The sequence below is a fragment of the Lolium rigidum genome, chromosome 1, assembly GCF_022539505.1.
Source record: "Lolium rigidum isolate FL_2022 chromosome 1, APGP_CSIRO_Lrig_0.1, whole genome shotgun sequence".
In the NCBI taxonomy this organism is placed as follows: domain Eukaryota; kingdom Viridiplantae; phylum Streptophyta; class Magnoliopsida; order Poales; family Poaceae; genus Lolium; species Lolium rigidum.
The window spans coordinates 288,222,687-288,234,804 of NC_061508.1; the positions used below are offsets into that span (position 1 = coordinate 288,222,687).

At 47.3% G+C, this 12,118-nt stretch overlaps 2 protein-coding genes across 3 annotated transcripts; both read left to right on the forward strand.

Annotated features, from left to right (window-relative positions):
- Positions 1 to 924: 924 nt before the first annotated feature.
- Positions 925 to 6,204, forward strand: LOC124695594. 2 transcript variants are annotated; one of them, XR_007000577.1, is made up of 3 exons: positions 925 to 1,165; positions 5,850 to 5,985; positions 6,097 to 6,204. XR_007000577.1 is itself a non-coding variant. In XM_047228428.1 (2 exons), exons 1-2 carry the CDS (start codon positions 925 to 927, stop codon positions 4,077 to 4,079), a joined length of 246 nt encoding a protein of 81 aa, XP_047084384.1. In that variant the 3' UTR covers positions 4,080 to 4,326. The 2 variants fall into 2 exon arrangements, 1 of the variants encoding a protein (XP_047084384.1); XM_047228428.1 differs by lacking the exons at positions 5,850 to 5,985; positions 6,097 to 6,204 and adding an exon at positions 4,075 to 4,326.
- Positions 6,205 to 7,369: 1,165 nt separating this feature from the next.
- On the forward strand, positions 7,370 to 10,079 carry LOC124695583 (cytochrome P450 84A1-like). Its single transcript, XM_047228413.1, has 2 exons — positions 7,370 to 8,312; positions 9,447 to 10,079. The coding sequence occupies exons 1-2, from the start codon at positions 7,398 to 7,400 to the stop codon at positions 10,077 to 10,079; spliced, it is 1,548 nt and encodes a 515-aa protein (XP_047084369.1). The 5' UTR covers positions 7,370 to 7,397.
- The last annotated feature ends 2,039 nt before the right edge of the window (positions 10,080 to 12,118 follow it).

The window sequence follows — 12,118 nt, forward strand, 5'->3', positions numbered from 1 at the left end:
GAGGTCCGCGGAGGTGCTGCCAATGTTCAACAGCGGTGCTGCAAATATTCTATGGCTCTGCTTCTTTACTACATTTTTTGTGCTCCAATGTCTCTTGCGAGGTTTCCGGCGAGATCGGGGGATTAGCTGCAAATATTCAACGGCGGTGCTACAAATATTTCTGCGGCTCTGCTTCTTTATTACATTTTTTGTGCTTCAATGTCTCCGGCGAGGTCTCCGGTGAGTCTCCGATGAGGGCTCCAACGAGGTCGGGGGAGGTGCTGCAAATGTTTAACTGTGGTGCTGCAAATATTTTGTGGCTCTGCTTCTTTACTACAGTTTTTATGCTTCAATTTCTCCGGCGAGGTCTCCGGCGAGTCTCCAGGGAGGTCCACGTCCAGCAGGTCCTTTTCTATTTGGTTCGAGTCAATCCGTTTTGCTTCATTAGGGGCTATTTGTGTGGGATTTTGACAAAAAAAAGTGGACATGTGTCATGCTCTGGACTAGGAGGCTGGAAAGCAAATATCCTCCGGAGGATTACTAGCACTATCCATGAGCTATGGTGCAGACCAATTTTTAGCTAGAGCTGCCCTAACATGTTCCACACCTATGCTGTCGCTGGAAATCGTTGAGAGAACAAACACACACCTCGTCGAAGTCGATCAGATGATAGAAAAATGTTGACAGCTCGGGAGGAGCCGTGAAGGTGGAGTGGTGGTGGAGGGAAGGGAAGCGTACCAAACCAGTCAAAATCCGATTCCCACCAACCACAAGCCAAAGCACAAACCCGCCTTCCAAATCCCGACAGGGCAGCACGACAGCACCGCGTCACAGCGCGCCTTCGAGGCAACCCCACCCCCACGCCGGCGGCCACCGCGTCGCCCATCTCGCTGCTAGGGCCCCGCCGGGCGACCGCGCGGGTTCGGCCGGGGAGGAGGCGGGGAGATGCGGCGGTCGTCGAGCGGCGCTCGCGTGTCGGAGGGAGGGGACGCGGCCTCGTCGTCATCGGCGGCGGGCCACCACGGCGACGACGCGGCGCTGCCGACGTTCGACCCGCAGTCGGCGGCGGGGCGGCGGGAGGCCGCGCGGACGCGGGCGCTGGGGCGCGCCGTGCACTGCATCCCGGTCCTGCTGCTCTTCTGCGTCCTCGTGCTCTGGCTCGCCTCCACCTCCCCGGTCCACATCGGTAAGCAAACCTGCGCGCTAGCACTCCCCCTCTGCTCGATCCATGCGTGATTCGTCTCCCTGGTTACGCTGCGCCTGTACGTGAACAGCACCCCTCGGACCCTCCGCGCGTGTGTTGCAATGTGCAAGTTTGCAACACGCCCAAGCCTGTGAATAGCGCGGTAGCGCTTCAAATCCTTCAATCGCGGCGCGTCTTAGCACTTCAGATCTATTGGTTTCCATCTCAATCCGATCAGGAGATGGCAATTTTGTCCAGGATAGTGCGTGAAGTGCAACTTGTTCTCGGCCTATCTGTTAAATGAATCACAAATGACTATGCTCCCGTTGCTTGTATCTGATGCATATGTTAGTCTGGAGCAATTCCTGCTAGGTTGTCTTTACCAAAAAAAACTTCGGCAAACGAAGACAATGCCATATGTAGTTGGCAGCACATCACAGGAGGAAATGCTGTGGCATAACCACCCCCATAGCAATATGGTAGCCAAATCTGCTCGGTTCAGGCCAGTACCAGTCGTTTTTGCAGCGGGTTAGCTCCCCTGTTTCGGCATCCGGGCACCAACCTTGGTTCTTGCGTCTTGTGCGCACTGAAACTGTTTGATGCTTTGCTTCCATCAGGACGCGTTGAGATTCCTCTTGTCTGCATCTTGCTTTATAGCGGCAGAAATATGCCTCCCTTCCCTGGTAGTCTAATACATCAGCCTACCAGGGGATGGGATGCACTTGCTCTTTGAACAATCTTGTTATTCGCCCTGTCAGGACTAGTGAGCCAATTGTCAGGAAAACCTTCGCTGATTCAGTTGCTTTGGGAATCTGTCTGCAGCTCAAAGCATTCTGCAATGGGCCAAATCATCGATTTGCTTTGCTGTCAACTTCTCAATTTTCTGGTCCAACTTCTGTCATGCATTTGATTGACCGTGAGTCCTGATAAACACTATGCGCCTGTACGTGGGAGAACCTCTCTGACCCTCCGCGCGTGTCCCTGCGGAAATCGTTGATAAGAATAGAACATCCAGTTTTGACGGCAACACTTTAGTCTTGCAATCTGCAAGTTTGCATTGCGCCTAAACTGGCAAAATAGTGCTTTAGCTGTCCATCCTAGCGTGTTTGAGCCCTTCATATCTGGTAGTTTTCATCTCAACTCGATGAAGCGATGACAATTTTGTGCAGGATAGCACGTGAGGTATTGAGCAAATATTTTTTGTAGAATATCTATTGAAGGAATACATCTGTAAGTTACTGAAATGAGTAAGCTCCCGTTGCTTGTATGTAAAGCCTACGTGTGACCTCAGAAATTCTTGGGCCAGTGGTCGGTGCTGGTGCGGGAGGAGGCAGCGGAGTGGTCGGTGCCCCCCCTTGGGCCAGCGCGAGGCTCACAATTGGACGGCGAGGCCATCACACTGAGTGTGGTTGTCGAGCTTTCTATTGCCGATGGCCATCTCCATGGCCTCGTCCTCTGTGAGATTCGGCGGTTGGAGTTCGTCCTCCTCCTGGTCCGTGCCCTCCTTGTCCTCCTCGTCGTCGTTGAAGTGGGGGCGGCGCTCCCAGTTGAAGAAGTCCACGACGCCTAGATAACCCGCGCCGCGGCGCAGGTCGAACTCCCAGGTCCCGAAAGTGTACCAGCTGTAGGAGTCCAAGGAGAAGGGTGGGTCCCCGCGTAGATCCGAGGGGGGATGAATCGACCATGGCGGATTTCGTACTGCTGTTGCCGTCCCTCGTGCAGCACCGGAGGCACTGGGACACGACGATGGTTGAGGTACTAGCCACCGCTCGGCAGGCCCACATCCCGCCAAGGGAATGGCCGGTTCTCCTTGAACAGCCGGTGGGCGAGTTCCACCGGCACGTACGGGCGGTTGCGCATGGTGTTCTTCTTCTTGGCGTGACAGGAGCCGGCTCGCTGTCGTGCTTCGTTTTGCGGAACGGCCATCCCTTTCCCATGGTGATGTCGGTGGCGGTTGGATGTAGGCGAGGTGCGGGCAGACTGGTCCTCTTCTAAAAGCCGGGCGCCGCCTTGAACTGGCAACCCAACCATTGTCGGAGCCATTTCTCGCACGCGGGAGACGAAAAACACTCGGTTGCTGGCAGGCGGGCCCGAAGGGCAACGAGGCGACTGTGTGCGCTGCAGCGTCCGCGAAGATGCATTCTTAACATAAATTTGGGTCGTCTTTGCGTTCCCGCGGACAAATCGATCAGTTTGCGTGGAACTGCCATCCCTTTCTGTACCATAATCCTGCAAAGCTTCTGGGTTCAGGCTAGTGCCAGTCCTCCTTGCAGCAGGCAAGTTGTCCTGTTTCCTGCATTCAGCCACCAATTTTTTGTTGTTGTGTCTATTGTCTATTTAAACCGTTTGATGCTTCTGTCAGGATGTGTGAGGTTCCACCAGTTTTCATCTTGCTTTACAGCGGCAGGGTGTAGTCCCTGCCTCCCTGGTGGTTGACTTCATCAGCCCACCAGGGGATAATGGGATTCACTTCCTCCTAGAGCAATCTTGTCTCACTGAAAAACTGCAATACTGTATCGCATTATTGTTAATCCCTGTCAGGATAGAGTGAGCGAATTAGCAGAGAAACCTTTGTTGTTTTGAGTGTCATTGGGAATCTCCTTCCAGCTCTATATACTTTGCAATGGGTTAGATCATCAATTGATTTAGCTGTCAATTTGTAATGGAGTAGGTTGAAAAGATGTGATCCCATCCATGTGTTTGATTTTTTTTTGGAATTTTCCAATCTCCCAACTTCTGTCATGCACTTTATTGACCCTGAGTCCCTGATAGATATTATGCTGTGTTGATCTTGCATCCAGCAATGGAGTTTCTAGTTTAACCCGGAGTCCCTGATATATCTTTTTAATAGTGTGTTTTCTCTGTTTTGCCGGCAAAATGATTTCTGATCAGAACTTTACTTGTGTATACAGACTGATGAGGGTATGGCAAGTGGATCCAAAATCTGGTTTCCAGAGTTCCGCAAAAAGTACATTGAAGTAGATAAGAAATGATCACGTAGTACACCTACCAAGGGGGTATATCTGGATAATCTTTTCACTCCAGATTGGAGTTGGTGTGATTTGGCCCACCATTACAATTTGTATACACAATTCTTTTCCAGCACAAAACATGTACATATACTATGATATTGTTTTATACATGTTCTGGTGTATTCGTATTCACAGAAACACGCTCAATACAAGTGAATATAGGATAGCTAGCTCAGCCAAATCACCATTTGGTTATTATCAAAAGGAAAATCAGATACCCTTCTGGCCTTCTCCGGTTCTGTTTAATAACAGGAACAAACCCCGTGACATAGGGCAGGTTTAGTACATTTTGGTATACGTCCATGGCGTCAGTAATTCATCGTCAGAATCTTGGGCATCAGCAACATGTGTGTAGTGTATCTTCAGGGTTGCTATCTGCTTGCTCCATTTCTGTTTTTGCAGAAGCACAGTGGATACAAGTGAATATATGTGTTATTATTGGTTGTTTTCAAAAGGAAATTTTAGGTACCCTTCCCTGCTTCTGTTTAAAAGAAATAAACCCATGGCATAGAGAAGGTTTGGTACATTCTGATACATCCTTCGATTCAAATTAATTGACTCAACTTTGTCTAGACATAGATGTATCTAGTCTATACATCTATGTCTAGATAAAGTTGAGTCAATTAATATGAACCGGAGGGAGTAACATTAGTTTGACGTCCTTGTCGTCAGTAAGTCATCATCCGAATCTTGCTCATCAGCAATATGTGTTCTCTTTGAGAGTCTTCATCTCTTCGCAGCTCCCCTTGTGCTTGGCCAAGGTATCGTTCACTTCCCAAGGATCTGTAGACATTGACTCAGTTAGGCACCTGAATACTCGTCTATTCTTGTCATCCTATTTGCAAAGGTGCCTGCAGCTTTTCAGCCATATAAGTAAAGGAAAACCCGATCTGAATAAAAAAAAATCCTGTTTTCTGATGCAATACAAACAAACATGTGGTGCAAAGATTCATCTTCACAGCAAAATGCACAATCAAGAAGTCTGTTAAATGTTCATATCTGACCCTTGCCAATTTCCATGAGATAGGAACATTTTCTTTTCCTAAGTTTGTCCCACATTCTGGTTGCGATTGTTCATGACAAAGGCATCAGAACTGAATACAAGTGAGAAAAAACAAAACGGTGCCTCCATCTGATCATCCAAATCGACAAGATAAGGTAGAAACATTTTCTGTAATCTGACTTGAGTTGATCTTAACTTGGTGATATTTTTGATTGTCTAAATATGGTTGAATCGGTCACGCTCTTGCAATATTCCTTAAAGCGTAGCTATAATCTCTATCTGCATTATCGACAAAATTATAAAATGTCTTGGAGATTTTTTTTGACCATTTGCTTACTGAAACTGTTATAGCTGCTCAGATTAACTCATGATTCTTATGTTAAGGGTCTGTTTGGTTTGATTGAGATTGACATGGATTGGGAGGTATTGACAGGGAATTAACTTGTATTCCCTGCCATCCCATGTCAAGCCCTCCCAAGTTGGGTATAACTGAACAAAAAGGGGGTGGGGAGAAATGGTTGAACCAAGAAACAAACAGTCATGATTGATAAGTATTTGCAGATTTAAGATTTCAAAACAATATAGAATGTTGCTTTGTGCCTCTCTGAATAATATTTCTGTATCATTTCATCCCATGTTATCAAAGCTGCAGCTGCTCTTGTAAAGTGCGACATTATCACCCAGAAGCTATCGTGTCGATGCTGAACGAACCAGAAGGATACAGCATGTCAAAGAGCACCGAAAGTTAGTTGAAGAGGAAGGAGGAAGATAGTGAGCATCGCAGACAGGCAAGTGTTGTTCCATTCTTCTCATCTAAAGAACCGTGCCTTTTGATCACATCACGATTATGGTGCAAACTCCGCTAGATCAATCGTTCACCTATAACCTATTGCATGCAGATATGCTCCTTGTCTGATACACACGTGCCCTTGCAAGGCAAACTTCGATTGGCCGGGACTATTTTTTAAGTGGTGTACCATGTGCACTAGCACCTTGAGATGCACTAGTGTACTAGGACTCGTTCAGCATTATAGTGAGTTGGGAGAATTTCTGAAAAATAGTGACCGTTGAAGTTGCGTTGATTATATGTATAGGCTACAATTGGATTTGGATTATACGGGTAGGCTCCCGGTTGGTGTCAAACTAACCTATGTAGCCAAATTAGACTAAAGATGTGGGTTGTAGGTCAGATAGAAGATCGTTTTTGAGGATGGTCAGACATGCGTGGCAGGGCCTGTTGGACAGGTTTGGCATTTAAAGATCTGATGTATACCTCGACGGGCTTGTCGATGATGGTACTATGATTAGTACATGGGGAGGAGCGCCTGTTAAGCATGCCCGCGGATGTAGACATTGATGGTTGAACCACTTTACGAAACATCATCCCTCATCTACTTTCTGCAATGATCTAATCCTGTATAATGCTAACAAAACATTTATATTAAATTGTATCAAATTTCTAGACTCACCTCAGCACACAACTTAAAAATAAAAATAAATCCATTTCTAAACAAGCCAATGATTTGCTATTCAGTTTAGATTTGAATTTGATATTATTCACACTCGGATATCTCTGGTTGGTTTATCAAGTTATGAATCAAATTCAGATTTGAAGTTTCAGTGTGCATGTATTATGTGTATTGCAATATTCAGTTTTAGAACTTCTCACAACTATTAGGCATGTTTTGCACAGCTTAGAGCATTAGATCCTACACTGACGGGACTACTATATACAATTTGGTGATCATGTTGTTGCATAGACCTACTCAACACCATGATCACACAAAATTGAAACTGCAGACGACCGTTATACCAACGAAAAGCTTCAAGTGAAAAAACAAGAAAAAGCCATAGAGAACAATTGCCAACCATCACCATCAAAGTCACAACCAGTTTATACGTAGCGTTGGGCCGCACATATGTTTACTAAACACTGGAGGCTGTTTACTTAACCGGGGATTTTTGTTCTTAGAATCTGCAAAACACTGTGGCTGGTCTTGAATATTTTAGCATATGCATGTTGGATTTATTTTCTGAAATCCACAATAGAATATGTGTGAGGCCTGGGCGCACAAGCGCCGAGTATATATGCAGCTGCCCCATGCATGGATAGGTGGATAGCAGCTAGTATAGCCAGCTTCTTCTTTGAACGCAGTGCATTACAGCAGTATATAATCGGTGACTCGTGAGACTATCGTCAATGGCGGTCCTCGCAAAGATCGCCATGGAGTGCGTGCATGATCCACTGTTGTGGCTGTTCGTCGCCTCGCTGGTTTTCGTCATCCTCCAAACACGACGGCTGGGCCGCGCGCCGTTTCCTCCAGGCCCGAAGCCGCTGCCGATCATCGGCAACATGGCGCTGGTGGACCAGCTGACCCACCGTGGCCTGGGGGCGCTGGCGAAGCAGTATGGCGGGCTGCTGCATCTTCGCTTCGGCTGGCTCCACGTCTTCGCCGTGTCGACGCCGGAGTACGCGAGGGAGGTGCTGCACGCACAGGACGGCGCCTTCTCGAATCGCCCGGCCACCATGGCCGTCCACTACCTCACCTACGGGCGGTCGGACATGGCGTTCGCGCACAACGGGGCCTACTGGAGGCAGATGCGCAAGCTCTGCGTCACGAAGATGTTCAGCCGCCGCCGCGCCGAGACGTGGCTGGCCGTGCGCGACGGGTACGGCGCGCTGGCACGCGCCGTGGGCAGGCGCAGCGGCGAGGCCGTCAACCTCGGGGAGCTCATCTTCAACCTCACCGTCAGCGTCATCTTCCGCGCCGCCTTCAGCGCGCGCGACGGCGAAGGGCTGGACGAGTTCGTTGTAATTCTACAGGAGTTCTCGAGGCTCATGGGGTTGTTCCACGTCGGCGACTTCTTCCCGTGGCTCCGCTGCGTGGGCCGGCGGGGCTTCGACCGCCGCCTCCGCACAGCGCGCAGCGCGCTCGACAGGTTTATCGACAAGATCGTGGACGAGCACATGAAAAGGGGCAAGGACGCCGCTGACCCCGACGCCGACTTGGTAGACGGCTTGCTTGCGTTCCTCTCCGAGGCGGACCCAGCCGGCGGGAAGCTCAGAGAGGACGCCATCCGCTTCACCCGCCATAACGTGAAGGCCATGATTATGGTAAGTTCTCTACGTACAGTACCTTCGTTCAGAGACATGACACGTTTTTCTAGTATATCCTGCAAGTGTATGATTTCAGTTCAGGATCATAATTGGACATCTATAAAGTTAATTAGCTAGACGAAAGCCTTTAATTTATGGGTGTGTCTAAGTCTTAGTCCAATGAGACATAACTTATGTCTCAGAATTACATCAGCGTATTTCGATGTGGGTCTAAACAAAGTACAAACAACAGCAAACACGAATATTCAAGCAGAAATAAAATCCAACGATAAAGCACGTGACTGAGACATAAGCGAAACTTAGCAATTCCGTTAATTTATTTGAACTGGAACAATATAATATATTTCATTAAACTGGGCTCACCTAACTCAGTAGCCACCAAAGCCTTTTGACTACAAAAATGTCCACAAAACGAGAAAAGGACAGGAGCTTGTCCGGCTTCCGGGTGCATATGCTCTCTCTACAAAAACAAAAACATACTCTCTGTTTCTAGATATAAACCATATAATTTTTTTGAGAAAATTCAGAATATAAAATTTATTGCGTTAACTTACTTGTATGGATAATATATTGCAAAATTTAATTAGATTTCCTTATCTTATGCAAAGCTCTCTATTAGCTCACGATCAATTGTTTAGGGTTAATCTCAACCAAACATAGTGTAATTTTTTCTAAATATGTATTTTTGCCAAAAAATTATACTAGCATGGCTTATCTCTTGAAACGGAGCGAGTATTTTGAAGTATTGAAAACAATATAATTTTTACACGTTTATATTCATAATATATGTGCGTTTGTCAAGTTTTGCGAAAATCCAATTTTTGTGTGGTGCATATAAAGTAGAGAAAATTTACTATCTTATAAAAAGCCATATTTTTAGACACAGAACAAGTCTATTTTTCATGAAACGACTTTGTGAGCATGTACAACGTGAAGATCTATGCGAATTTTTATTGTTATTTTTTTGTGGTATTTCGAAATATATCTAAGATGCATTTGAAAATAAATAAAACATATACTCCCATGCGTCAAAATACCACTCCCGCTAACTACTTACTTTCATGTTTGCTATATTATTAGAAGTCGCATCTGGTGATGTCTTTGTTTTCGTGCATGGGATGATGAACGAAGGACATGCTATTTGGCGGACCGGAGACGGTGGGGTCCACAACCGAGTGGGCGATGGCGGAGATGATGCATAGCCCATCCGAGCTCCAGCGGCTGCAGCTGGAGCTCGCCGACGTGGTGGGGCTCGACCGGACGGTGGACGAATCAGACCTCGACAAGCTCCCATTTCTCAAGTGCGTTGTCAAGGAGGCGCTCCGCATGCACCCGCCCATCCCCGTGCTCCTCCACGAGGCCGCCAAAGACTGCGTCGTCGATGGCTACTCGGTGCCCAGAGGCTCCCGCGTCTTAGTCAATGCTTGGGCGATCAACCGTGACAACAACGCCTGGAAGGATGCTGATACCTTCCGTCCTTCAAGGTTTATGCCCGGCGAGGGGGAAGCCGCAGGGTTGGACCTCAAAGGCGGCTGCTATGAGTTTGTGCCGTTCGGGTCCGGCCGGCGCTCGTGCCCGGCGCAGGGGCTTGGCCAACACGCGGTGGAGTTCGCCGTTGCGCAGCTCGTGCACGGGTTCAAATGGGAGTTACCCGACGGCATGAAGCCGTCAGAGCTCGACATGAGGGACACCTTTGGCCTCACCACACCGCGCGCCACTCGGCTCTATGCTGTGCCCACACCCCGGCTTACCTGTCCTTTGTGATTGCACAATGACGGCTCATCGAGACATATCGTGTATCCTGTTGTTACCTTCTTTTACGAGGGTCCTTCTATCAATAAATAACAAGGTCATCAAATCAAAATATATAACAACACTAACAAATAGTCATTCAACAGTTTTTTTCTTAAAAAAAACTTCCTATGCGTTTCTGCTTCAGTGCTCCCCCCTAAACACATCAAGGGTCGAGATTACTCTATACCCCTTCATAATTAAGGGTATGATTGTCATTAGTTAATTTTGTGTTCTTTTTGCGTAGTGTTAATTTTGTGTTAAGCACTAAAACCCGTATTGCCCAAATTTATAAATATACGGGTGCTTGTACTATTTTATCCGTATGCTGTCCTTGTCAGCCACGGCTCTGAAATTCATGTACGAGTGCCTACGGCAAGCAGGTCGGCCGGCGACTGTGGCCATCGGCGGAGAGAGCACAGCCGACGACATGAACTGATCAGCACGCCCGGCGGCCAGCTTGGTTGATGCCATGAAGTCTAGATACACGTACCGGATCTGCTCGGCCGGCAACGTGTACACGTGCGTGCGGCCGGCCACAAGACCCGTATATCTAGCAGCAGGTTAAGAAAACAATTAAGGTTTGCGGCCGGATCATTCATGACGGCGAGCAGCTTGGCAGCCGGACCATTCACAGCGGCGAGCAGCTTGGCCGGCGGCATCCAGCTGCAGGTTAGGGGAGAACTAGTGGTACGTGACGGTTGATGAAGGTGGGCGTATGGTCGATCTGAACAGTTGCAGGCGCAGTTTCAGTTTTCCGTGGCGAGATCGGATGGATTCAACTGTACTAAATAAGTACCTTAAACTAAAATGCCCTTAAGAAGTTTCAAGAGGGGGAGCACCGAAGCAGGACTCCTTCCTATGTTCACTAATATAACACCTTTTTTGTAAGTTATGTCAGATTTCTTAAACGTATATTATCAAGCGGAGGGAGTAAATATTTACAGGTCTACTATCCTAGACAAGTTTTTCAATGAGAAAAACATCAAAGCTTGTCTATCTATCTAAAAGAAGATAGGAGGGATGTGCTAGAAATCCTAACAAAAGCAATGTGGCCATGAGTTTGATGGACCTTCTTTTAATTCACTTTTATTTGACGAAGTATGACCATTAAATCTTTGTAATGCTTTGAATTTTGGCTTTTGCTTAGATAATCATGCAATATTCAACCGAAAGTCAAAAAGAATTTTATGGTGCATCGTATGGAGTACTATATATTTTGGTGCGTAGCATATTAAGCTGATCTAACAGTTTTGACTCGATAATTGTTTGGTAATTTATTTTGTGGATACATACACGATGAGCTCAACAGCTATGCTGTATGTAGTGATTAAACTTATATTATATGCTTAGTGCTTATGTGGCTGCGGACTTGGAGCTTATGCGACCGTGAGCTAGCTTTTATATTTTCTTGAGAACTCGCAGGAGATATACGTGTCATTTTATTAAGCTTGCAAAGAAAGAGTCACCATATACATGTCACGTAGGAACATAACCGGCAGCAAGTGGGCAGGAATGTTAGGAATAAATTAGCGTTGTAATTAGGCTAATAAGGTAGTTAGGATTTCTATTAGGAAAACTACCTAGCAGTTAGAAATATTGCGTTGTCCAAACGCTGTCTACACCGAACAGTCGCTACACCTTTTGGAAGCGACCCAAACCTTGTAACCGGCATTGTAAGCACCTGTTGGGAACCTATAAATACCCCACAGTCACAATCAATAGAATCATTCATTTCCCTTCAATCTCTGTGCTTTTCTTCACGTTATCAGCACTGGCTCTGCCCCTAGCGTGTAGGCCTCAAGGAGAAAACAGAGAAAGGTGAGAAGGAAGGATGGCTTTCCTGCAACTGCCGGAACTCGCTTTTTTCCTTCGCACGATTTGTTGCCAGGGAACATCGCCGAACATTCAGCCATGCCGCTCCACGTCGCCGGAATTTCGGCCGCCGCTTTCAGCGTCGCCAGAATCGGAACGGTGGCCTCCGCCACCACAGGGCACCGCTGGGTACTCCT

Excerpts from the sequence above, each read along its gene's own strand:
- LOC124695594 (XM_047228428.1), top strand. The coding sequence starts at position 925 with ATGCGGCGGTCGTCGAGCGGCGCTCGCGTGTCGGAGGGAGGGGACGCG.
- LOC124695583 (XM_047228413.1), top strand. The coding sequence starts at position 7,398 with ATGGCGGTCCTCGCAAAGATCGCCATGGAGTGCGTGCATGATCCACTG. Across the intron at positions 8,313-9,446 it reads ACGTGAAGGCCATGATTATG|GACATGCTATTTGGCGGACC; the intron begins GTAAGTTCTCTA and ends TGATGAACGAAG.